We start from the raw sequence: 25319 nt of genomic DNA, 5'->3' as shown, positions 1-25319 counted from the left end.
GCAGCCGTCTTCCTCTGTGTACAAGTGAATCTCTCCAGCCTGACTCAAACCCAGAATTCTCTCTCTCCTTCTAATCCTGCCTTGGCTCATTGGCTAATAGCTTTTTACTGACAGGTGACTGTTTTTACATAGTATACAAGAAACTATCTCTATATTTTTCCTTTTAGTACAACAAATTCTCTTATAATAATAAACTATATACAATAATAATTATGAAAACTATCAGGTAAGATTACATCCATGATGTCTAGCTCATATGTATTGGGCAACCTTGGAGAAAGTATTCTATTATCTATCCAAACTTGGTGAGTTCAGAGTTCTGTACTTAAATAAATTTCTATCAATACTTGCATTAGCAACTTAAAAACATCTTAAGGCTTAAGAACATTTTCTTAAATCCTAAACAACTTAAATTTAACTGTGAGACTCTATCTAGTCTTAAACCCCATCAGAGACATAAGAAGGAATAAATATTACCTGAGGAAGTGCAGCAGAGCCACGTTTAAACTAGAGAAACGACAGACACACAGCTGGATGCTTAGAGAGCCCCCCAAACTTCCCTGTGTTGTTGGAGCATCACCTTCAGTCTTCTGGCCCAGAATGTCTGACGGACTTTTCTGTGAGGCAGGAGTTATGAAGGACTGCTTACCCTATCTTGGCAGAGCTCTGCAGTCGACTTCTCTGCATCCACTTGTCCATTTTGGACAGCATACTGTCAACAGTTGACGTGAGGGCAGTTTTTTGCCCAGTGGCTAGCTTGCCACATACAAAGCAAACTCCATGAGGAGATTCCTCAATGCTCATCATCTGCCAGGAAGAGAACTGTCTCATTGTCAAAAAAGCCTTTTAATGATAAAACATTTTAAAAGCCGTATTGTGGATCTCTGAGGTTTTTGAAGACCATCAATAGTATTTCTGAATAAACAAACATGGCTTGTTTCTAGCTATCTACTATCTGTTTAACCTTGGAAACATATTTGGTAATAAACCAGACTAGTATATAACATGATCATAAGTTTGATTAACTATTAACTTGCATTTAATTATCCTAAAGAGTTTGTAATAGCAGCTTTCAAAAGGACTAGAACTTAACACTGTATAGGTACAATACCATAAACAAGAGTTGAAACATATATACACAGCAATGTTGTAGCAAAACCCTAATCTGTACCAATATACAAAGATTTATACAAATGTAACTAAATATGACATTAATTTTGTATTGCTATACAAAGATCTATATCAATATAAGACTTTTGGCTAGTAGCAGCTCTAAAATTTAAGAGCAGATTCAAGACTCTATCCTTTGTTCCTATTATTCCTGTCTCTCCCTTTCTCCTTTCACCCCTCCCCTTCCCTCCAGTTTCCCCCTAACACTATATAGGAGAGAAGGGAAAGAAAAAGAAATCCTGAGTCTAACCTCCCTCATTTTGATTCCTCCTTGTTCAACACCATAACAACTTGTAGCCACCACCCTTAAATGATTTAAACACTCATTGTGAGGAAACCCTGCTAATTGAAAGGTCAAAGTCTACCATTGTCCAGAGCCTTCTGAGCTCAGTGCAATATGGAGGACCTGCTTCACTGGCATGGTTTGCCTCTCTGACCTTGTCTGGGGAGTTCAAAAATTCGCCCCACATGCCTCTACCTGCAGACCAGTTAAGATTAGACTTTCTCTCTCCCCACAAGAACCCATTCAGCTAGCACCTGAGATTCCTGGAATGCCTCTATGCTAATGAGGCATGTTATTTTAAGCTATCAGCCAATGATCTTTGCCCATCCTGGATACTCTGACCCTCATCCCCAAAATTATTTAAATCTTGAATCAGTCCAAGTAATCTGCCTCCCCACAGCTGGTCCCAGGGTGGGCTTCTGAATCCTCCCCCCCAATTCAGTCATCTCTGCTCCCTTTGCCCTTCCCCAGAGACAGGGAGGGTCACAATGCATCATCAAAAACCACTCAACTCACCTCTTGGGGATGGGGGTGGGGTAGGGGTGGAGAATCACTCTCTTAAAATTGCTTACTGCTAATTTGGGACATCATTTTCCTTTGGGGGCACCCTAAAAATGGGAATATTGGTCAGTCTTAAGAAAACTAGCTGTAGGGGTTGGGGATTTAGCTCAGTGGTAGAGCGTTTGCTGCCCTGGGTTCGGTCCCCAGCTCCGGAAAAAAAGAAAAAACAAAGAAAGAAAAGAAAATTAGCTGTAGCATTTGTTATCCAGTCTCTGTATGCTGAGAAAGTTCAGGGCTTAACAGTCTGTCATGCTGGATGAATTGGGGTCATCTGGTGTCAGTAGCTGTCTTTGTTAGGGTTTCCACTGCTGTGAAAGGACACCATGGTCAAGGTAACTTTTATAAAAGAAACCATTTAATTGGGGCTGGCTTACAGTTTCAGAGGTTCAGTCCATTATCATCATGGTGGGAAGCATGGCAGTGTCCTATAAAAATAACTTTTATTCTTCTGTTGTAACTGTTGTCTGGGAGGCTTACTGCTGTCTGCTAACCTAGGCTTAGTCCTGGAAGATTCTAGGCTCTGTACAATCTTATCTAGGCCTAGAACGCTTTCAGCCTCTGAGACTTACTGCTGCAGCTCACCCCTTCCTAGTTCTTTCTGATCTGTCTAGTTGGTTAAACTCAGCCGTTCTGCCTCGAAGTCTTCTCCCAGCTGACTGATTCAATCTGGCTTTTTTTCTGGGCCTCTGAACTGCTTTGCTTTGCCTCAAACTAACTCTAGCAATCTTTTCTAATCATCTGGCTCCTAATTCTTGTTCATTCTGTCTTTTTTTTTCTTATAAGGACATTTAATTGGGGCTGGCTTACAGGTTCAGAGGTTCAGTCTATTCTCTTCAAGGTAGGAATATGGCAACACCCAGGCAGGCATGGTGCAGGAGGAGTTGAGAGTTCTACATCTTCATCTGAAGGCTGCTAGTGGAAGACTGACTTCCGGGCAGCTAGAGTTCATTCTGTCTTTACCTGTGTCTAGCTTGTTCCCTTCAATCAGTCTTTAAAACTCTCCCAGGAAACCTGCCTCCTTCTCCCTCTCAATTCTACTGCACTGTGTGCCCTCCATGAACTCTACTGTAGTCCTGTGCTGTCCTCTCTTCCTCCTGTACTGTCTCTCCCTTAAGTACCTTCCCTTTCCTCTCTGTTCTCTTGACAGTTGGGCATATCCTATTCTGTCAAACTTTTCTGATTTGTCACTTTGTCTGCCATTCAATTAGACATCACTTACAAACATGGGTCCTTCCTTCTACAAACTAGCTTCATCTTTATTGTTTAGGATTAAAGGTAAATACTAAGGGCTGAACCACACCACAGCTAACTAGGTTTAAACGTCCTGTAACAGTGTCCAGGCAGACTTGGTACTGGAAGAACCGAGACATCTTGATCCACAGGCAGCCAGGAGGAGGGGTTCATCTGCACTGGGTGGAGTCTGAGCATAGGAGGAGACCTCAAAAGTCACCCCCACCCTTGACACTCCAAGGCCACACCTACTCCAACAAGGAGTACTCTCCTAACATCGCCACTCCCCATGGGCCAAGCATGCAAACACACGAATCTACAGGAGCTAAACTATTCACACCACCACAGCAGCTTGCTTTGAAGCCGTCTTGGAAGTGAGTTTTGATAAAACAGCTATTAAGGCCGTCTGAGGCTGGATCAAGCAGGATACTGGAATAAATATGTCCTAGCATCCTCAAGGAGAATGTTGTCAGGGCTGCATTGACTTTATTGGTGTGTGCAGACATAAAACTGTCACAGGTAATATACATTTTTGAAATAACATGTATAGAATGTGCAGTATGAACAACTCAGTTAAAGATGATCCTCCACTCTCTGTTCATGCAGGTAAGGCATCTGTCTTTCTTTACAAGTTAGTTTGGATTGTATGACCAAACTGAAATAGAAATTTCTATCTATGCCATTTGTAAGCATGGCAGAAGTCTTGAGTACTCTGTAGCCCACAATTATTGGCTATGCATGGCTGGTCTTGGCTGGAGACATTTTCATGTTCCCATGTGGAGCTGTTCCCATGTAGGGAGATGAGCACATACTTCACCTGTTTTGTTGGTCTTCATGATTTCTTTCCGTTTCCAGCCAATATCTTCAAACCTGATTATCTATTTGGAACGAATCCATAATTTTTCTTTTCCTGTGAAAACAAGTGTAAAAATCTCTCCCCTAAAGGAACATTTCCTTCCTCCCATTCTGAGACTATGTATTTATGCTGATCTAATTCAGTATTCCTTGATAAATTTCAGTTTATTTTAGCATTTATGCCATTTACCTCACTGACATTTTACATTTTTTAGGTCAATAAAGCATTATTTAATCGATCTCTGGGAGATCTCAAATCTCCCTCGTGTTCTAAGAGCATTTCCTTTTAAAGTTGTTAGACCTCTCTATACCTGCTTGACCCGTAGGATTGTAAGGTGTTTCTGTAACATGTGTCAGGCCATGATGTCTAAAACGTTGTACTGTATTCTATGGATACATGCTGAGGTATCATCAGCTTCCATGTGTAAAGGCATCTCCACCGTAGCCACTGTTGGAGCCTCCCCAGCATGGCCGTAGCCATTCTGCTCATGCCTGCTACTCATCCCATACTGTTACCGACCCAGGAAAACAGCTTCACTCCCAGCAGGGTCACGCTGACCACACACCCTGTTATGCTCTGTATGTTCTGAGGTTTGTTAACCCTAAGAAAGTCCACAACTGTGGAATCCACTTAGGACCAACCAGAATAAAGGTCAGAACTGCTCTGTCTGCCCAGCCTGAGTCAGAGCCGACCACTGGGAGTGCTTCCTGCACCTGCACTTGCGCTCACTGTGGTTTCTGCCTTTAGACACCAGCCCTGGGAAACACTCATGGTTGCGGTCAGCTCCCAAGTCTGGTCTGCAGCTCTGATCAATACTTCCTGGGGTTAATGCTCAATAATCTATCCCTATCTACCTGGGGTGGCTATAACCGTGGTTTGTGGGGCGATTCCTGGACCCCGATAGCCATCCACTCCAATAAATGTGCGATCTCAGATTCATCTTCTTCAGAACTCAAGGCAAAAGCCCACTGGGATTCTGCGTGAGGATCAACAGTGTGATGTAACAACACGTGTTAACACATCTTAATTCCCCAAGTACTAGAGGGAACATGTAGTCTATTGTATGACACTGCTCTAAGGTGAAAACAGAACTGGTGTTTTTAACTCAGCATATAGATCTTCATCTAGTAATTGATCCAGTCTGACCATGGTGATTTATGACTGAAGCTTGTTAATCCTACATCTCTATAGGCTGCCATTCTATAATCTCCTCAAGCCTCTGTGGCTCTTTTCTTATCTGGAATTACTCTTTTTGCTGTTACTGTAGGTTCCAGACTGGATTCTTCTGAAGGGTTTTTATTCCGATTTAAAGAATCCTCTAACCTCTGTTCTATGTTTAATACAGTAATGCATTTCTCAGTCCTTTTCTAAGTTTGCCTTTTTTTGATCTTTTAAAAATTATATATAAAATTGTAATCATTATTGAAAAATAATTACTTGTATGCTGATAAGTGAAACAAAATCAAATGGGATCCAGATGCATGTGTTATTGTATTTCTTTCCATTTTTTAACATAAAAAATATTTTTTCTTTTTTAATCTCTAATTCTTCCCTTCCCTTCAGAGACCTTCTCCCTATGACTCTATATTTTATTATATTAATTATACACTATAGTATTGTATATTATATGTATTTATATTCTTTCTTTAGCATTTAGCACAATTTCAAAGAGATTTACTTGGCCAGAGGTTTGTGTCTGGGCTTGGATTTCCTCTGTGTGCTGTCTCTGGAGCGCTGGAGCTTCTCAGCTTGTTCTTGGAGATGCTAGCTCCGGGTAGTGCCCTCCACCTACTTTGGGCCTATAGCAGGCTGCCTCCTTTGGGCTGCAGCCTGCTGACTCCTGTTTTTGCTCCACCATACAGATTTCCCTCACATGGACCAGAATTGGGTTGTTTTCTCACAAGCTGCCTAGCTTTTTTTTTTTTTTTTAAACTGATTTAGCCTTCCCCTGCCCAGCCTCGGGCTTTGGGAAGTGCCTTCCTGTGAGGCTGTGCCTAGGTTCCAACTCTCCCCAGGCCTGCACTCTGCCCAGCAGCTAGCTTTGCTGCAGAGCTCTCGTTCCTTAAAGGAACCATGCCTGTGAAGTGCATTTGGCTTCATTTTCCCCATCTACCCAGGAACCTGCTTTGTTTCCAGGGAGTGCTTGTTCACGCCTTCCACCAGGAACTTCCCAGGCTCTAAGCCTGGTTCTTGCTAAACCTGGCCCCCGTTGGGCACCATTTGTAACTGCAGCTTTCCCAGCCGCACATTGTTCCCCAAAACAACTGTGAGACTTAATTACATGTATGAATAAATGCTTAGGCCAACTAGCTCATAACTTAATTATACTGTTTATTCTAGTTTAAGTCCTGCCACGTGGCTGGTTACCTCGTCTTCACTTTCACCCAGCCTTCTTAATCTGTGTCCCAGCAAATCTCTCCAGCCTGACTCAAACCTAGAATTCCCCTTCCTCTCTAGGATGTCCCAACTTCTAATCATGCCTCGGCTCATTGGCCAGTAGCTTTTTATTGACAAGTACATGCTTCTACACAGTACAAAAGAGATTATCTCTACCCTGGCTGTCCTAGAACTCACTAAACCAGGTTGGCCTCACTCTCACAGAAATCCACCTGCCTCTGCCCGCCAAGTGCTGAGAATAAAGGTGTGAGCCATTATACCTCACTTCAATTATTTTTTGAACTAAGATGACTTATTTCCAGGTTCTTGGTCAAAAGAAACCCTATTGGAGGGCTGGAGAGACAGCTCACTGGTTAAGACTGCTCTTCCAGAGGTCCTAAGTTCAAATCCCAGCAACCACATGGTGGCTCACAACCATCTGTAATGTATTTGATGCCATCTTCTGGTGTGTCTGAAGACAGTTACAGTGTACTTATATATAATAAATAAATCTTTAAAAGAATTAAAAAGAAAAAAAAAACCCTACTGGAGGGGTTTGCTTCCCCCTTCCTCTCTCTCAAGATGGATGATGGGCTAACTACCCCCTCACTCTCACTAAACCCATGCCAACCCTGTTGTGCTTTGCCCTGACATTATCTGTATTTTGATATTAATTCCACTGCCCCAAGGACAGCTGCCTAGTCGCATATTCAGGAATCAGGTGACTTCACCAGAACCACCTCCCCATTGAATTTGTAAAGTACAGGTGAGGGGCAGGTATAGGATAGAAGGAGGGCTGTCATTGGAGGAGAAGGAAGGATGGGCGGGAGAGAAGTTTGAAGGAAGAGGAGGAGACTAGAGAGAAAGGAAGAGAGGGAGAGGAGAGGGTGAGAAGCCATGGCAGGTGATATTAAGATTCTGCTCTGTGTATTTACAGGTTGTTATTAATGTTCCTAATGTACTGGGCTTTGTATGTTTAAGTGGGCAATTATATCTTATCAACTGGATCTAAGATCATTGTGTTGTGTGTTCTTTTTTTTTTAAGATTTATTCATTTATTATAGATAAGTACACTGTAGCTGTCTTCAGACACACTAGAAGAGGGCGCCAGATCTCATTACAGATGGTTGTGAGCCACCATGTGGTTGCTGGGAATTGAACTCAGGACCTCTGGAAGAGTAGTCGGGTGCTTTTAACCACTGAGCCATCTCTCCAGCCCACTGTGTGTTCTTTTATGTGAGGGTTTGAGTGTAGGAAAGTGTGCGGCTGGGATGTGTCGAGCAGATATCTTGGGGCACCATGGTGCGGACCTAGCAGGGAAAAAGACAACATTAAATCTTTTTATTTTTATATTTTTTGCTTCTTTTTTTTTTTTTTCGGAGCTGGGGACCGAACCCAGGGCCTTGCGCTTCCTAGGCAAGCACTCTACCACTGAGCTAAATCCCCAACCCCTTATTTTTATATTTTTACAACAACAAACCCAACCCAAGCAAAAACTTTATAGGTCCCCCAACCTAATCTCACCCAGTCAGGTTCCTGCTGTCATTCAAAATAACCCAACTCACAAAGTGTATCCTGCCAGGTCTAATTCAAGTCCTGTCCAATACCCTAATAAAAACATAAAACTCTGCCCCCATGGGTACAACGGAGGGCAACACAGGGGCTGGGAAACGAGAGTAAGGATAGACAGAGACATGGGGCTCTAGGCTCGCTTCAGGAATAAACAATTATTTCCCCCTGCTGTTTATATTTAGCTAGTTACTAAAGACAGCTCAGCAGGCAGAACTTGATCAGGCAGGCTCTGGCCCCTTTGTCTGAGCTCCCCCTTCTCTACTCCCCTATCTCTGCGGTCTTGTTTTGCTTTGCAAGACACTCCTTCTAGGTCTTACTTGGTGCCTGTGGTTTTCCACAATCGCATATAGGTCAGAGTTTGGCCCGAGAAAGGAGCTGCAGACCATCTGGACACTCCCAGGGGCAACTGCTGCTCTGCCAACACACACACACTCTCACACACACACACTCTCACACACACACATTCACACACACTCACATTCACACTCATACACACATGTGCACACATACTGTGTTATTCAGTGAGCTATGACTTGGTATGCTGTGCTCTCTGTGTGTGCTATTTTTGCTGGGATAAACCTGGTGTGTGCAAACTTTCCATCCTGTAACTATTTACTTGATGGAGAAACTAAAGCAAGAACTAGCAGGCTACAAGACTATTTGCCTTTTCTTGCAGGTTTGCACAGAAGTCTGTTTTGCATATTTCCTAAAGATTCTCTTGTTTTGGCTTTTCTGTCCTTTAAGACAAATTTAAGTACACTGCAAGAGAGAAGCCAATAGTAGGAGTGCCTACTCCTAACACAACACAGAGATTCGCCAACTTTTCCCACTAGTAACTTTGTTTACCTGAGAAATTTATACTGAACCACTGAACCCCAGGTATATAGGTAATATAAAGTATACCAGTAAACATTTGGTGATAATTCATAAAATACATAAAAACAATTCTTAGGAATAGATATTATACGTGTGTGTGTTATGTGTGTATTTATATATTTTATATATATATATAAAACTTTACCATTTGTTAAGATGAGAAAACTGCTTCCTAACGAAATATATGCTTAAGTTTAAATTTAATGTTTAATTTAAAACATTAAATTCTGGCCAGACAGTGGTGGCTCACACCTCTAATCATAGGACTCAGGAAATAGAAGTAGCCTGACCTCTGAGTCAAGACCAGCCAGGCCACTCTGTGCAGTGACTTCCAGGATAGCCATGGCGATGCAGAGAAACCCCGTCTCCAAAACCCAAAGAGAGGGGTTGGGGATTTAGCTCAGTGGTAGAGCGCTTGCCTAGGAAGCGCAAGGCCCTGGGTTCGGTCCCCAGCTCCGAAATAAAAAAGAACCAAAAAAAAAACAAAACCCAAAGAGAAATATCAAAATATTGAATTTTGGCTGAATATTTGATACTCTGGGGTGCAGAATGTCAACATTTTTTTTCAAAATTGATATTTTATAATTTTCAGTGCTGAGAGTTTGGCTTTAAATGTGAAGTACAAAATAGCAGAAATATGTTTAGAGCCATTTCAGAAATATGTCTTGGGGGCTGGAGAGATGGCTCAGTGGTTAAGAGCACTGACTGCTCTTCCAGAGGACCTGAGTTCAAATCCCAGCAACCACATGGTGGCTCACAACCATCTGTAGTGGGATCCGATGCCCTCTTCTGGTGCGTCTGAAGACAGCTACAGTGTACTTACATACATGAAATAAATAAATAAATCTTTAAAAAACAAAAAAAGAAAAGAAGTATCTCTTGTCGCTGAGGCCCTTGGGATGTTTTATTACCACAAGGCAAATAAAGTTACTCATGGTTTCCTTTGTTGTCTTCCCAGTCCATGCCTGGAGGAAGTATGGACAAGAACCTGGCCAGAGATAGGAGACCAACGTCACTGAAACACCAACTGTTTCAAGAGTATACCTGTCTAGCTGTCTCAAGTATCTGTTCCCACGCAGGGGCACAGCAGCACGAAGTGTGTTCAAAACCGAGGCTACCATTTAGTTGTCTAATGATCAGCAACATTTTGAATTCATTATGTCTGTTGTTTTGTTTTGTTTTGTTTTAAGATTTATTATATACACTGTAGCTGTCCTCAGACACACCAGAAGAGGGCATCAGACCCCATTACAGATGGTTGTGAGCCACCATGTGGTTGCTCAGCACCTCTGGAAGAGCAGTCAGTGCTCTTAACCACTGAACCATCTCTCCAGCCCATGTCTGGAATTTTTTTTTTACATTAATTTCTGGTTATCACTTGTTCAGAAACCTCTACTGTCATCAAGTCTTCCCCAATCCCTACATTCAGCCAACCTCATAGGGTCATGCACGACTCACAGGTTAAGAAGCTGACCTCTAATAAGTCACAAAGGACAAGCTATGCCTATCCAGATCCAACTTTGTTTACGGATAGGAGTTATGTAAACACAGACTGGAATGTCTGCTCCAATTAGACAGCAGAATCAAGGCCACTTTGACCTAGAATCTCTGCCCAGAAAACAGAGCTTAGACCCTCCCCCACGCTAAAAGCTAGCCAAAGGTGAAATCACCTAAGGTCTCCAGGCTCCTCCAGCTTTTTAACCTTGCAACATGACACAATGTCATCGCCTACAAAGTTCATTCTCCACAAAGTTCACAGTCTACAGTAATGCGGAAGTTAAAATACCCACCTGCACACGGGCCTGCATGTTTGTCTGTGTTCTGACCCTGTCCCCTCTGCTTCTCCAGTGCTAGGATTAACGGGGAGCTAGCCTACCTCTTTAGGTCAGCTCCTACAGCCTGAAGCAGGGGATACCTCTCTATAACTCTCGGTGGGGTGTGGAGTGGAACTGCCCATGCTGTAACGCGACAAGCTGTACACGGCTGCATGCTAGATAAGGTGACAGAAAACTTCCTGACAATCCTAAAAGCTTTTTTTTTTTTTAAGTTGATTTTCTCTTTTCTTTAGGAGATCGGTCTGGAAACACCTCAGTGGTCTGCTTCAAAGAGTGCTCTTAAGGCTGCTCTCTGATTGGCTCCTCTGTCCAGCCCACACCCATTAATTCTCACAGTATCTCTCTTCTCTCAGGGTTTCACTCCGTATCCTTGGCTGGCCTGGAACTCAATATGTAGACTAGACTGTCTTCAAACTCACAGGTAACCAAGCACTGATTTCAGCCTTCTGAATGCTGGAGAATAAAGGTTTGCACCACAGCTTTTTACACACACACACACACACACACACACAGAGAGAGAGAGAGAGAGAGAGAGAGAGAGAGAGAGAGAGAGCGCTTCCTCTAGGCTTTTCAAAAAAAGAATTTTTATGTGTATGAGTACACTGTAGCTGTCTTCAGACACACCAGAAGAGGGCATCAGATCCCATTACAGATGGTTGTGAGTCACCACTCGGTTCCTGGGAATTGAATTCAGGACCTCTGCAAGAGGGGTCAGTGCTCCTAACTGCTTAGCCATCTCTCCAGCCCTCTCCCTACTTTAAAGAGAAATCTTAAAGGATTTAATTCTCTCTCCTCTAACCCAAAACTCATAACCTTGAGGCCCTTTCATTCTAATAAACCTCATCCTTCATATGAATTATGAATTGTGTTGGCTTCCTTTCTGAGTTAATGCCCCCCGCCCCCGATATTTAACAGGAGACACACTCTCGAGAAAGAAAAACCCACTCCATATTTTTTTTAAGTTATTGTGTTGGGTCACATTAGTAGCGCTCATACGGTCCATGCAGGGCTGGACACGCCGGACTGATTCCTATTACGCCTTCCAGCAATGCATACACATGCTGCTTTGGGAAAGGGGGAATCGCTGCAATTTTTCATTCTTCCATTCACTTACCCCAAGTGCCACCATAGGCTCGATTACTCTACTCCCTCCCTAACCGGGCGTCTCACAGGGCAGATGTTATAAAGGAGCCACAAACTATCATCACTGTCCATTCATTGGCCAGAGCCTCGCTCGTAAGCTTTGCGGAGCTACTGTCCAACCGCCCAAGGCGCTCGGGATTGGCCTACGTCATTTCCTTAGTTCCGGACACAGTCCACGCAGTAACCTGTCTTTGCAGAGACTGATAGGCGTGTCGGGCGGGACCAGAGCGCGCCCCACTCAGCGAAAGCTGCCGTCCCTCTTTGCCTTGAGCGCCGCAGCCCTGAGAATCGCATCTGGCTTGGAAACAGTCCTAAGACTGGAGTCTCGAAGAAAGCCGGAGACAGTCGCGAAGAACGGAGGACGCCCAGAGACTCTTCGGCTTCCCGGAAGTGGAACCGAGCATACCCGGAAGGAGCTAATCCCACCTGAAGATTGCTGAGCACCCGCAGGCGTTAAGCCTAACGGAGTCCACGTCATGGCGGCGGATGGGACAGGTGTAGTCGGAGGAGGGGCTGTCGGCGGCCCCCTGTCCAAGGACGGTTTGCTGGATGCTAAGTGCCCAGAACCAATCCCCAATCGGCGGCGCTCTTCCTCGCTGTCCCGTGACGCGCAGCGCCGAGCCTATCAGTGGTGCCGGGAGTACCTGGGCGGAGCCTGGCGCAGAGCGCGGCCGGAGGAGCTGAGCGTTTGCCCCGTGAGGTCAGGGGTCAGCCTCACACTCCTCCGGGTTCGGTTGCCGTCAGTGCTATGCGGGGGGAGGGGAGGGGCGCGAGGGAAGGGGCAGGGCCCCGTCGGGGTGGGGTGTCGCGGTCTCCCTGGGGGCATGGGAGGTCCTCTCGGGGAGGGTGTCCAGAGTGGGTCCCACCACTCGGGGCGACCTTTGGTGAGCCTGACCTGTGTGGATCTGCAGCGGAGGCCTCAGCAACCTGCTCTTCCGATGCTCGCTACCGAACCACGTGCCCAGTATGGGCGGGGAGCCCCGGGAGGTGCTGCTACGGCTGTACGGGGCTATCTTGCAGGTGAGGGGGAGTGAGGACCAAAGCTTGGAGTTCTGACATCTGGAGCAAGTGGTGCAGAAAGTGTTGTCTTATTTGTGTAGCTCAATATGCTGATGCTCTAGAATTCCCAGTCAGTAAGACCAGAAGTACAAGTTATCATAGATGAAGAAAACACCGATTTGCACCAGTACCCACGTACCTCTGACTCTTTCTGACTTGGGCCCCTTTGCCATACATCTTCCTTCAGGGTGTAGACTCCTTGGTATTAGAAAGCGTGATGTTCGCCATTCTTGCAGAGAGATCTCTAGGGCCCCAACTTTATGGAGTGTTTCCAGAGGGCCGCTTGGAACAGTACCTCCCAGTAAGAGCCCAGTTTTGTTGTTTTTACCAAATCTTTACCCTTCCCAAAGTCTGCCTTCTCATCCCAGGTAGGGAAATTTCCCTAAGACCTTGATCTCCTCCCATCCCGTATCCCTTCCCCCTCCCGCCCCAGCCCCCTCACCACCCTGAAAGGTTACTGGGTACAGAGCCGGCCATTGAAAACTCAAGAGCTCCGGGACCCAGTGTTGTCAGGAGCCATTGCAACAAAGATGGCCCGTTTCCATGGTATGGAGATGCCCTTCACCAAGGAGCCCCGCTGGTTGTTTGGGACCATGGAGCGGTGAGTCAAATTTGGGAACCGTGCATTTAAACTGAACCTCCAGTTGAGCGGATAGGTGCCCCGGTATCGTGGACTCTGTTTCCCAACCAAGTCACAGTGACAGGAAAATTTGGCCTGAGAGTGGATTGGGGAAGCGGGTGGGGAAAGAGAGACCAAATATATCCTATTTGGGTGGCTTACAGGTACCTAAAGCAGATCCAGGACCTGCCGTCCACTAGCCTTCCCCAGATGAACCTGGTGGAGATGTACAGCCTCAAGGATGAGATGAATCACCTCAGGTGAGGGCAGACGGCTCAGTGGGTGGCGCTAGGCATTTATCAGTGTCCTCTCCAGACTTTGCTGAAGACTAGAGCCAGGGCCTAGCCTGCGAAGGTGGCTGTAGTCACAGGACCTTATAACCACCTATGCCTCTCTACCACCACAGGACGTTGCTAGACGCTACACCGTCCCCAGTGGTCTTCTGCCACAATGACATCCAGGAAGGTAGGAGAGCATTTGTGAGTCCTTGAGCCCAAGCTAAAGGGGGCAGCCTGCCCTGGAGTGACCAACAAAAAATCCCCATTCCCCCAGGAAACATCTTACTGCTCTCAGAGCCAGACAGTGATGACAACCTCATGTTGGTTGATTTCGAGTACAGTAGTTACAACTACAGGTAAGCGCGGGAGGGCAGCGGCCTCCTGCGGGTCCTGTTCCCACAGGGTCCTGGCCAGGCAGGCCTTCACCGCCACATCCCAGCTGCCTGTGGACTGAACGCTAGCTCTATCCTCCCAGGGGCTTTGACATTGGGAATCATTTCTGTGAGTGGGTTTACGATTACACTTACGAGGAGTGGCCTTTCTACAAAGCAAGACCTGCAGACTACCCCACTAGAGAACAGCAGGTATGTAGTCTGGAGGTTGGGAAGGCAAGGGCATTTCTGGTTTTCCGTTCTGCCTTGTTCGGAAAGGGAAGTAAAAGGCTACGAAGGGTGATATTCCAATCTCCCCAGTCCCTGACTCTTGCCCATTGATCTCAGCTCCTTTTCATCCGTCATTATCTGGCGGAGGTTCAGAAAGGTGAGGTCCTCTCCGAAGAGGAGCAGAAGAAACAGGAAGAAGATTTGCTGATAGAGATCAGCCGGTGAGAAGGGATGGGGAGGAAGAGGGGGGAAATCCTTACAGAAGAAAGGGAGAGCTGCAGGTAAGGTGCCAGGATAGAGGTAGAAGACCACGCCAGAGGCTAGCTAGCAGAGCAAGAGTCGCAGTAGGGCGAGCATTAGGAAACCAGCAGAGCAGTGGGAACTTTGGAGGCTGAGCAGCCTAGGGAGGTGGGGGAGGAGAGTCAGGCAGTATGAAATGGGCTCTTGATTGCACCTCCTTTCCCCACCCGTCCCCTAGGTATGCCCTGGCCTCTCATTTCTTCTGGGGCCTATGGTCCACCCTCCAGGCTTCCATGTCCACTATAGAGTTTGGCTACTTGGTAAGTAAGCCCTACCTACCGTGGGCCTTGTGGGTCGGGGCTGCAGAGCAGCACATGTTCCCTAGGGAATCTGGGCCGTCCTTGGTGACTTTGGGCAGAGTCCTACTTGCAAGCCATCTCACAATGCATTATGGCTTCCGTTCCCTAGGAATACGCCCAATCTCGGTTCCAGTTCTACTTCCAGCAGAAGGGGCAGCTGACCAGCTTCCTATCACCTTGAGGATCCAACCCCCACCTCAGATTTCTCCTGGAGCCTCCGGGGCAGGCCCTCGGAGGGAGGGGCAAAGAGCAGAAGCCCCCAGAGCTTGGGCTGTGCCTCTAAGTGAGACTGTCGTTGAAGTAGCTGACCTCCGTACTCCTTTCTTAGTACTTGCCCAAGGGGGGCATCTGACAGCCCCTGGGGCTGTGCACCTAAATAAATGAACTTCACAAATACAACTGAGGAATACAGATTCAAGTGATCTCTGTTGAGTGCACTGGGCTTAAAAGTGGGAGGGGTCCATTCCACTCATTGAGGTCTCCTATCCCATAATACTCCCTGGCTTCTGTTTAGAAGTAACAACTACTGAAGACTGGGCTTATGGCTAACCGAAAGGGGGTTTGGGGAAGAGGACTGGAGAGGAATGGGACAACAGTGGGCCCTGAATGCCACTGCCAACCTTGAGCCCTGGAATTAGGGAAGAGGCTACACAGCTGACTCCTGGTGACCTTTTCCCTACATTCAGCTATTTTTAGCACTGATGCAACCATGCTCACGTGAGACCCTCCCTTTCCCCAGTCCCAGACCTTCCAGCAACCTTCAGCAAGCTTGTGGGAAAACTCTACCCACCCTCCCTAGGCGCTCCCCCAAAAGGAGGGTGTCCTGGTTCCCGCCCATATCTGTTTTCTCCACCCCAATTTGGGAGTGGGTATCAAGTTCCCAGTGAGGACAGGGCGGGGCCGGGCAGGGGTGGCCAGGCCTGAAGGACGTGGGGACATGGGCCAGAGAGGCCAGACCCATACACCGACAGAAGCAAACCTGAGCTGTGAGTTGGGGACCAGCACAGGGACGCCATCCGGACCCAAAACCATTCCATCCCTCAACGCTTCACCCTTACTCTCAGCCGAGCTTTCCGAGCGAGGACAGTGCTGGGACCACACGAACCTAGTCTCTGTCCAGGCCCACTCCCTTCCCTGGGTGTCTTTCCCAGACCCCAAGCCGCTCTTCGCTGCCTTTGGGGCACCTAGAGCCAGACTTCGGCACCATTGCAGATCGGCCTATCCGGAACCCCACGAGGGTTCGGTGGCAGCGGCGGTTGGCCAGGCTTGGAAGGGCCCAGCAGGGCGCGTAGCGTTGGGGCACGGGCGGGTTTGGGGGTGGTCGTATAGGGGACGGGGAAGGGGGTGGGGGAAGCGAGGACCAGATGGGGAGGTGGGGGGCGGAGCCTCAGCTAGAGGTGGCTGGGCGGGGGCGGGGCTGGGCTGGGCACACTAAGCACCTTCTGGCCCTACTCTTAGGTGCTGACTAAACCCCAGGATGGCGGAAGCACACCAGGCAGTAGCTTTCCAGTTCACTGTGACCCCAGACGGGGTCGACTTCCGGCTTAGTCGGGAGGCTCTGAGACACATCTACCTGTCTGGAATCAACTCCTGGAAGAAACGCCTTATTCGAATCAAGGTGTGGGTTGATTCTCCGTGTGGTTCTCCGGGGCCTCTTTTTTCCCAGCAGGTGCTTAGGCAGAAGCCAGCTGTCAGAAACTAAGTCTCATTGTCAGTATCTGTCTCCGCTTTTCACAAGCAGTGCTGGTGGTTATAGATAGCCTCTATCCAGTAGTGCAGAAGCCAGAAAAATGAAGATGTGGTGGGGACATACAGTGTAGGTGTACGTGTATGGACGAAGAACACCATGAATGGATGAGGCAAGGACCAGGAGCCCTTTCTCAAGACTTCCCAGGGTCCTAGTGATGTTTTCCTACTCCAGTAGGATGCCTGTTTCTTCCCTACAGAATGGTATCCTTAGGGGTGTGTACCCTGGCAGCCCTACCAGCTGGCTGGTTGTTGTCATGGCAACAGTTGGTTCCAACTACTGCAAAGTGGACATCTCCATGGGGCTGGTCCATTGCATCCAGAGATGCCTCCCGACAAGGTAAGACACATGGAAGACACAAAGTTTCAGAAAAAAGAGGCAGAACAGTTCCCAGTGGAGGATTCATGTACTGAACAGATTCATAAAATCAGTCATTGGTGGGCAAGGGTCTCTCACAGGGCTGCCAGCTCTCAGTTCCAAGGCAGTTTGTAATTGGTACACTCCGACCTGAGTGCTCCAGAGGGGTCTTTTCCCATTTCTGCCCCAAGGGAGGGAGTTCACAGCCAACCAGTACAGTCAGAATTCCCTGAAGGATGGCCTCAAAGGGGTACCCTGAAGTCTCCCCCTTCTCTAACAGGTATGGCTCCTACGGGACCCCACAGACCGAGACACTTCTCAGTATGGTCATCTTCTCCACCGGAGTCTGGGCGACAGGCATTTTTTTATTCCGACAAACCCTGAAGCTGCTGCTTTCCTATCATGGGTGGATGTTCGAGATGCACAGCAAGACCAGCCATGCCACCAAGATCTGGGCTGTGAGCAGAAGCACTGGAGGGTGCAGGCATCTGGTTTGAGATCATGGGGAATCTCATTTGGGGTTCCGAGCAAGAAGGGAGAGGAGGACTGGCCACCAGTGCTTGGTGCCTGGGTTCGTCCTGAAGTAGCTGGGATGGTTCTGAAGGTCTTAGTTGTTTTCTAGCTTGCGCCCATTCTTCCTAATAGCCCCCCTACCCCAACGCTGTACTCTGTACTCTTTAGATCTGTGTTCGTCTCCTGTCCAGCCGGCGGCCCATGCTCTATAGCTTCCAAACATCACTGCCCAAGCTTCCTGTCCCCAGTGTGCCAGCCACAATTCACCGGGTAAGAGCCTGAGTACCAATGAGCCCAAAAATCCTCCATTCCCAGAACCGGTCCAAACAGATAAGGATTGGTTTGAGAAGAACGGGGTCTGGTGGAGAAGAGGTGGCGAAAAGGTTAGGATGGAGGTAACCGTCCTCATGATAATAATTTGGCTGAACAGTACTTGGATTCTGTGCGGCCCTTGCTGGATGACGAAGCCTATTTCCGCATGGAGTCGTTGGCCAAAGAATTCCAGGACAAGATTGCCCCCAGACTGCAGAAATACCTGGTGCTGAAGTCATGGTGGGCAACCAACTATGTAAGTTTGCCCAGCCGGGCTTGTTCTTATCCACATATTCTTGGTCCACCCTCCTCAGCCCTAACCTCCAGCCTGCTTATCCACAGGTAAGTGACTGGTGGGAAGAGTACGTCTACCTCCGAGGCAGGAGCCCCATCATGGTGAACAGCAACTATTACGCCATGGTAAGAACCAGAGCCTCCTGGGGCTCCTGTGTGCCCAGCTCTGTCCCCAAGTTCTGGACCCAAGGATCTAGAGGATCCCAGAGCCTTTGCCTCAGTAACCGTGCATGAGGGGAGTGAGGCCTGAGGGAGGGAAAAAGGGAAGAATAACAGGAGCAATGCAGAACCAGCCTAGGGGAGATGGGGATCCCGACCACAGGCAGAATTCTGATGCTGCCCTTGAATTTCCCAGCTACAGCACACCTCATTGCTTCCTAGACCGTGGCCCTCTCTGCCCTCTCAGGCACAGGTCCTCAACTCTCTCTCTCTCTCTCTCTCTTTTTTTTTTTTTTTCTTTTTTTTTCGGAGCTGGGGACCGAACCCAGGGCCTTGCGCTTGCTAGGCAAGCGCTCTACCACTGAGCTAAATCCCCAACCCGGATCCTCAACTCTCTTGACACCATTTTTAGAGCTTCTTTAAAACATACTTTTTGCTTCTTGTCCCTTTGTGGAGCCAGGCCGCAGGATGAATGCCAGCTTCCTGTAGTACTCAGGAAGTCCCTGTCTGCCTCACTTCACGTGACTGGTGTCCCCACCATATACCTGTGGACAGATAGCTGATCTTCCTGCTGCCCGGCGCCCAATCTCTCCTAGTGTCCAAAGTGTACCCTGCTAGCCTCCTGGAATTCCCCTCGTCTAAGAACTGTCTTCCTAGCAGCTTGGATCCTGCCCAAAGATTTGTTCTTGTTATTGTTGCTCCGTGGTAGAACCTCTTTGAAGCAGAGTATGAATGAGGGGTGAATAGCTCTGGTTGAAGCTGGAGCCTGTTAGCTTACGTTTCTGGAAGAGCACCCTGACATGATGTTGGATGGAACAAAGACCGGGGGGTACAATGCCTCGGGCTCCTGAAAAAGTTCCCTTAGGCTATTGAGACTCAGGTGACCGCCCCAGCCCGAGGTACCCAGCCTACTGACTCTGCTCCATCCATAGGATTTTGTGCTTATTAAGAACACGAGCCAACAAGCAGCACGTTTGGGAAACACCGTTCACGCCATGATCATGTATCGCCGCAAACTGGACCGAGAAGAGATCAAGCCGGTGAGTTACATCAGGGTCAAGCGGCGGGGTAAGGAGAAGAGGCCTGAATCTAAACCACGCTGGGCCTTCCTCCCAGGTAATGGCACTGGGTATGGTACCCATGTGCTCCTACCAGATGGAGAGGATGTTCAACACTACACGCATCCCAGGCAAAGAGACAGGTACTGGGCTACAACCAGGCACCCATGAAGAGAAATCCCTGGCACCCATGAAAAGGAAGTCATAGCCATGGCAGCTAAGTGCCCAACTACTATTCGTCTCTAAGCACTCCAGTGTCTCAGGGCCATGAATGTGTAGTCAGTTCGAGAGAGATTCTAGGTGGTCGTTACTTACAGACATTGCAGATGCTGGGACCCCTGAGGGGTCCTTCTAGGGTCTCCATAGGGAGGTCGTCATGAATAAAGAGAAATGAGATGAGCTCTGCCGGGGTAGTGGAACTCAGGAGAAGAGAGTCCATCCCTCATGGATCCTAAAAGGAGGCAAAAGAGACTTACTGGGGAGTGGGGGAGGGGGCGGGAGTGCACAGGGACTGACTGGCTTAGACAAAGGAATGCCCAGGTCAGATGTGCTGCAAATCAGGGTCTACAGGGACTGTGTGTTGGGGGGAGATAGCCCCTTTCTGGGCTGGAGAGGGGAACTGGGTATTTTCTGAGGCCCTGCCTCAGCTGCTTCCTGGTTTCTGTCACAGACTTGCTACAGCACCTCTCAGAGAGCAGGCACGTGGCTGTCTACCACAAAGGTCGCTTCTTCAAGGTTTGGCTCTATGAGGGCTCGTGCCTGCTCAAGCCCCGAGACCTCGAGATGCAGTTCCAGAGAATCCTCGATGACACCTCCCCGCCTCAGCCTGGAGAGGAAAAGCTGGCAGCCCTCACCGCAGGAGGAAGGTACCCAGGGTCTGTAGGGAGGGTTTGTCCAGGCCCAGGTTCAAGGCTTCATGAGAAAAAAAAAAAATGCTTGGTCCCACCTCCATCCTAGAACTGGGGGCCAGAGGTGCAACTGAGGCTAGGCACATAAAACCTAGTGAAGGGCACTGGTGGTAAGGACAGAGGCCATCTTTCAGGATCCCCAAGTGGCTCTTCCTCATCTCGTCTCCGGATTCAGCCTGATCCTGAGGTACCCTGGTTTTAAAATATACATACATACATCAGTTCCACCGCTTCCCTGACCTTGCATCCCCAGGGTAGAGTGGGCAGAAGCACGTCAGAAGTTCTTTAGCTCTGGCAAGAACAAGATGTCCCTGGATACCATCGAACGTGCTGCTTTCTTTGTGGCCCTGGACGAAGACTCTCACTGTTACAACCCTGATGACGAGGCCAGTCTCAGCCTCTACGGCAAATCCCTGCTGCACGGCAACTGCTATAACAGGTACGTGCCGCCCTAGGCTCATGGGTCAGAGGTTAAAGTTCAAGTTTAGTGATGACAATTATAGGCCAGTGGTTAGGGTCAGAAGATTAAGGTAAAAAGTCAGGTGCAGTGTTAATGGATAGATAGCATTATTTACAGGTAAGGTCGGATGTTGAAGATTAGGAATGGGGAGCGTGGGACTGGAGAGATGGCTCAGTAGGTTAAGAGCACTGGCTGCTCTTCAACCCCCAAATCTGACGCCCTCCCATAGGCACACATGCAGGCAAAACACCAAGACATATAAAATAAAAATAAATAAACTTTCTTTTAAAAAGGCGAAGAATGGAGATTAAGAGGGCCAGTGGGGTTGCTCAGTGAGTAATGGTACCTGTGGCTAAGCCCTATGACCTGAGTTCAAACCCCGGAACCCCAATGGTGGGATGAGAGAACCAGGACCCCAAATTTGTCCTTTGACACCACGCAGGCGTGTGCACACACACGTACATATTTTCACACACGCGCACACACACACACACGCACAAAGACACATGTAATTTTATAAAATTTAAAGAACAATAGAAGTTGAGGTTAAAGTTCTGGGTTAGTAATTAGAATTGGATCATGAGTGTTAGCAGTATACGGTTAGGGCAGTGGGCTGGAGAGCTAATTACCCAGTTCTGGGTCTATCCTGATCTACTCCTGCAGGTGGTTCGACAAATCTTTCACTCTCATCTCCTGCAAGAATGGCCAGCTGGGCCTCAACACAGAACACTCATGGGCAGATGCTCCCATCATCGGTCACCTCTGGGAGGTAAAGTCGCGGACAGGGCATTGTCAGGGCAGGCACCTGTGACGAGGCTTGTTTCCAAGCTTGGTTTTATCCCTGCAGTTCGTCCTGGCCACTGATACCTTTCACCTGGGCTACACGGAGACAGGACACTGTGTGGGTGAACCCAACACCAAGTTGCCGCCGCCTCAGCGGATGCAGTGGGACATTCCCGAGCAGGTATTCAGACTAGAAATGGCCAGCTTAAGTCCCACCCTCAAGACAAAGGGACAAGAGCTTCTCGGGGTGCCATGTGGGACACAGGGAAAGCAGAGACCCCAGGGTTGTCTGGTTAGAGAAAGACTGAGATCCGTCGCTCACAGTGCCTGGTAGATGGCACCTCCCTCTCCACCAGGCTCAGCGTGGCCTCATGCCATATCCTCCCAACCTGTCATTTGTGTGTCCCGATGCTATTGAGCTGACCCCGCCTCCCATCACTACGTGAACCTTACACCTTCTTAGATCTAGAGGCCTCCTTTGAGGACTTTGCCCTCAACTGACCCCATTCCACGTCTTGGCAGTGCCAGACAGCCATCGAGAATTCGTACCAAGTAGCCAAGGCCCTGGCTGATGATGTGGAGTTATACTGCTTCCAGTTCTTACCCTTCGGCAAAGGCCTGATCAAGAAGTGTCGGACCAGCCCTGATGCCTTTGTGCAGATTGCCCTGCAGCTGGCTCATTTCCGGGTAGGAGCTTCTGAGGGCTGCTGCGGAGCGGGCAGGGCATCCTCGGGGTCCGCCTGCTTGATTCACCCCGCTGTGTACCCCAGGACAAAGGCAAGTTCTGCCTGACCTATGAGGCCTCCATGACAAGAATGTTCCGAGAGGGGCGGACAGAGACTGTGCGTTCCTGTACTAGCGAGTCCACGGCCTTTGTGCGGGCCATGATGACGGGGTCCCATAAGGTGAGCCCCACACACCTAGTCCCCCCTCCCTTCTTTCACCCCTGTCTACTTCAAGGGCCAAGGCCACTTTACGCCTCTGCTTTTGATCCCCAGAAACAAGACCTCCAAGACCTCTTCCGGAAAGCCTCCGAAAAACACCAAAACATGTACCGCCTAGCCATGACAGGGGCTGGGATCGACAGGCACCTCTTCTGCCTCTACATCGTCTCCAAGTACTTAGGGGTTAGATCTCCTTTCCTGGACGAGGTCAGTAAAGTCGTCGGGCGCGACCTCTGTCCTCTTGCCTTTAGGCCCAGACCAAGGCCTTCTTTCGATAGGGCTCTGCGGGATTAACGCTCTTACGAGGAAAAGCCGACAAACGTGTGTTCTGCCAGACGGTGACCGTACTTGCGAGGAGAGAGAAAATAGGCCAAGGCCAAGGAGGGGCGAGTTAGACGGGACTCAGGCAGCTTGGGAGAGTTTATGGCAGACACTGGGGGTTTCAAATCAACCTTAGGGGCCTAAGGAACAGCAGTAGTTAAGTCCTGTGCCCTCAAGTAGAGCCTTTTGTACTTTGGTTTTGTTTGTTTTGTTTGTTTGTTTGTTTGTTTGGTTGGTTGGTTGGTTGGTTTTTGAGACAGGATTTTCCTGTGTAGCCCTGGCTATCCCAGAACTCACTCTGTAAACCCAGCTGGCCTCCAGCTCAGAGACCCACCCGCCTTCTGCCTACCAAGTTCCGGAACTAAAGGCGTGCACCACCGCCAGTCAGTTTGTGTTTTGTATCGTCTTGTTGATTTATTTAAGACAGAGTTTTGTTATGTAGCTTCGGCTGGCCTGGAATACAGGCTGACCTTGAATGACCCTCCTACCTCTGCCTCCTGAGTATTGGGATCAGAGGCGCTTGCCACCGTGCCTGGCTGAGAACGCCTGTGTGGGAGTAGTTCTCTGTCACTACCAGAAGGACAGGTGCACACTGAGTGCCCAGTGTCTGACAGGCTACACCTTCCTGTTACAGGTGCTTTCGGAACCCTGGAGCCTCTCCACCAGCCAGATCCCCCAGTTCCAGATCTGCATGTTTGACCCAAAGCAGTACCCCAATCATCTGGGTGCTGGAGGTGGCTTTGGTCCTGTGAGTCCCCCCAAGAGGGTGGTAGTTGGCAGCACTGAATCCCTAGAGTTTGAGTTTGGGGGTGCAGGGCCTCCACCAGGGATATGGGTGTGAGCACTTTATTTATAGAGACCTGTGTAGAATAAAAAATGATAGTTGCTGACCCAGGCAGGCAGGTACGAGAACCCACCCATTGCGTATGCCTCACCAGGGAGGCATCACCATGCCCAAGGCTAGCTTCCAGGGGACAAGCAAACACACCCGGACCCTTCAGAAGTGTCTTCACCTGAATAGAACAGTTCTTCCCCCCACAGAACATTCCCATGAGCTACTCTTGTCAGAAGACAGAGACTGTTACAGAGAGGGCTGGGGTGATCTCTAGTGTGGGCCCCCGAGGAAATGTGAGTCCTAGACCCACAAACACAGAGGGCAGCATCGTCTTGGAACCAAAGGCATAGTCCTTTGGTTTGCATACAGTTTCCTAGATTAGGAGAGTGGGGGCTGATCTCAAGAATGCAGTAACCCACACGGGACCCCTTCCTGTGAGTCCATGGACAGGGAAATACATCAGGCTGTCTCTGGGTCTCATTTTCTTCCGGTCCTCAGGTGGCCGACCACGGATACGGGGTTTCCTACATGATCGCAGGCGAAAACACAATGTTCTTCCATGTTTCCAGCAAGTTATCGAGTTCAGAAACGGTGAGTCTCCCCTGTTCCCACCAGGGGTTGTCCCAAGAAGAGGTGCTGTCTGGGACCACCCAGAAACACACTTCCTCCCTGGTGGGGAGGAGTCCAGTCCACCCGTGAGGCAGAGTGAGCACGGAAGGGTGGGAGCCGTCCCGAAATCGAGTCTGAGCCCTCAGTTCCCACAGAACGCCCTGCGCTTCGGGAACCACATCCGTCAAGCACTGCTGGATATCGCCGACCTTTTCAAAATTTCCAAGACTGACAGCTGAGACCAGGAGACACACCAGCTGCCCTTTGGTCCCCACCTGGTGGAGGAAGAGGTCTGTGGCCAGTTCACAGGCATAAGGGGTGGCATGCACACGTGCCCAGTTCTGAGACCAGCTCCAGCGGCAGGGGCTCCCCAGGCAGACACTGCTCCTCCAGGGCCCGGTCGGAGGTGGGATTGGAGTGGTGAGGGAACTTTGATCTTTTTTTTTCCCCCGGTCTTGGTAGATGCTAATAAAAATAAGGCTGTATAATTCTCTCTCAGCCCTTAGGTGCCTATGTTTGGTTAGAGAACTAGAAGGCCTTTCCCCTGCCCCTGCTCAGGTTAGGGTGGTGGCGACTGAAGGGCCGGGTGAATGTTCATAATGGCTTTTTACCTGCTTTGAAATGTGTGCTTTTCCTGAATAATGCGGACTTCGAGAGTGCTGTCCAACCTCTCATGTGCACTTGGAATAAATTCTTACTTTAGAACCTTTACCGGCTCCACGGGACTACTTCCGCTTGTCTGCCAGGGAGCGGGACCCACCTGTCCGTTTCATTCACTGGTATGCCTTCTGCATCTGTCTGGGCTCCAGCACAACCCTCCCAGGCCTGAGACCAGACTGTCAGGTCTGTGAGGCCACACAGGGCACCGTGCAGCAACAAGCTACTCCAGTCTCCTATTTTTGAAATAACATCCAAGCGAGTTGGCCATGATGGCTCAATACCATTTAGACTTGCCTTCAA

The 25319-nt window shown here is 48.8% G+C and overlaps 2 protein-coding genes and 1 long non-coding RNA gene across 12 annotated transcripts; 2 read left to right on the top strand and 1 right to left on the bottom strand.

Annotated features, from left to right (window-relative positions):
- Nucleotides 1-7496: 7496 nt before the first annotated feature.
- On the bottom strand, nt 7497-12500 carry LOC134479955 (uncharacterized). Its single transcript, XR_015624935.1, has 2 exons — nt 11874-12500; nt 7497-7786 (listed from the first exon to the last, which is right to left on the bottom strand). It is a non-coding gene; the product is annotated as an uncharacterized LOC134479955 (long non-coding RNA).
- Nucleotides 12073-15458, top strand: Chkb (choline kinase beta). Of its 9 annotated transcripts, none has more exons than XM_087556017.1 (11): nt 12073-12602; nt 12814-12922; nt 13149-13262; nt 13415-13562; nt 13745-13840; nt 13987-14045; nt 14133-14214; nt 14334-14442; nt 14578-14681; nt 14939-15020; nt 15169-15458. In XM_087556017.1, the coding sequence occupies exons 2-11, from the start codon at nt 12841-12843 to the stop codon at nt 15238-15240; spliced, it is 948 nt and encodes a 315-aa protein (XP_087412143.1). In that variant the 5' UTR covers nt 12073-12602; nt 12814-12840; the 3' UTR covers nt 15241-15458. The 9 variants fall into 9 exon arrangements, with proteins under 9 accessions (XP_087412143.1, XP_087412145.1, XP_087412144.1 ...); XM_087556019.1 differs by having other exon boundaries at nt 13395-13562; XM_087556018.1 differs by having other exon boundaries at nt 12073-12630; nt 13429-13562.
- Nucleotides 15459-16003: 545 nt separating this feature from the next.
- Nucleotides 16004-25069, top strand: Cpt1b (carnitine palmitoyltransferase 1B). Of its 2 annotated transcripts, none has more exons than XM_087555896.1 (19): nt 16004-16045; nt 16518-16677; nt 17006-17145; nt 17444-17621; nt 17845-17946; nt 18107-18244; nt 18331-18408; nt 19374-19481; nt 19558-19642; nt 20170-20365; nt 20661-20846; nt 21531-21636; nt 21715-21831; nt 22173-22337; nt 22421-22555; nt 22649-22801; nt 23550-23663; nt 24249-24341; nt 24506-25068. In XM_087555896.1, the coding sequence occupies exons 2-19, from the start codon at nt 16537-16539 to the stop codon at nt 24596-24598; spliced, it is 2328 nt and encodes a 775-aa protein (XP_087412022.1). In that variant the 5' UTR covers nt 16004-16045; nt 16518-16536; the 3' UTR covers nt 24599-25068. The 2 variants fall into 2 exon arrangements, with proteins under 2 accessions (XP_087412022.1, NP_037332.2); NM_013200.2 differs by having other exon boundaries at nt 16026-16045; nt 24515-25069.
- The last annotated feature ends 250 nt before the right edge of the window (nt 25070-25319 follow it).

The sequence above is a fragment of the Rattus norvegicus genome, chromosome 7, assembly GCF_021556685.1.
Source record: "Rattus norvegicus strain SHRSP/BbbUtx chromosome 7, alternate assembly SHRSP_T2T, whole genome shotgun sequence".
Taxonomy (NCBI): Eukaryota; Metazoa; Chordata; class Mammalia; order Rodentia; family Muridae; genus Rattus; species Rattus norvegicus.
Note: the sequence above shows the minus strand (reverse complement) of the source record. Positions and strands in the feature narration are given on the sequence as shown.

Bases quoted from the DNA above. Each gene is read 5' to 3' on its own strand.
- Chkb (XM_087556016.1), top strand. From the start codon at position 12,379: ATGGCGGCGGATGGGACAGGTGTAGTCGGAGGAGGGGCTGTCGGCGGC. The intron at 14,682-14,938 runs GTGAGAAGGGAT...CCCGTCCCCTAG, and splicing joins TTGCTGATAGAGATCAGCCG to GTATGCCCTGGCCTCTCATT. The intron at 15,021-15,168 runs GTAAGTAAGCCC...TCCGTTCCCTAG, and splicing joins CTATAGAGTTTGGCTACTTG to GAATACGCCCAATCTCGGTT.
- Cpt1b (XM_087555896.1), top strand. From the start codon at position 16,537: ATGGCGGAAGCACACCAGGCAGTAGCTTTCCAGTTCACTGTGACCCCA. The intron at 17,947-18,106 runs GTAAGAGCCTGA...TTGGCTGAACAG, and splicing joins TGCCAGCCACAATTCACCGG to TACTTGGATTCTGTGCGGCC. The intron at 22,556-22,648 runs GTGAGCCCCACA...TTTGATCCCCAG, and splicing joins TGATGACGGGGTCCCATAAG to AAACAAGACCTCCAAGACCT.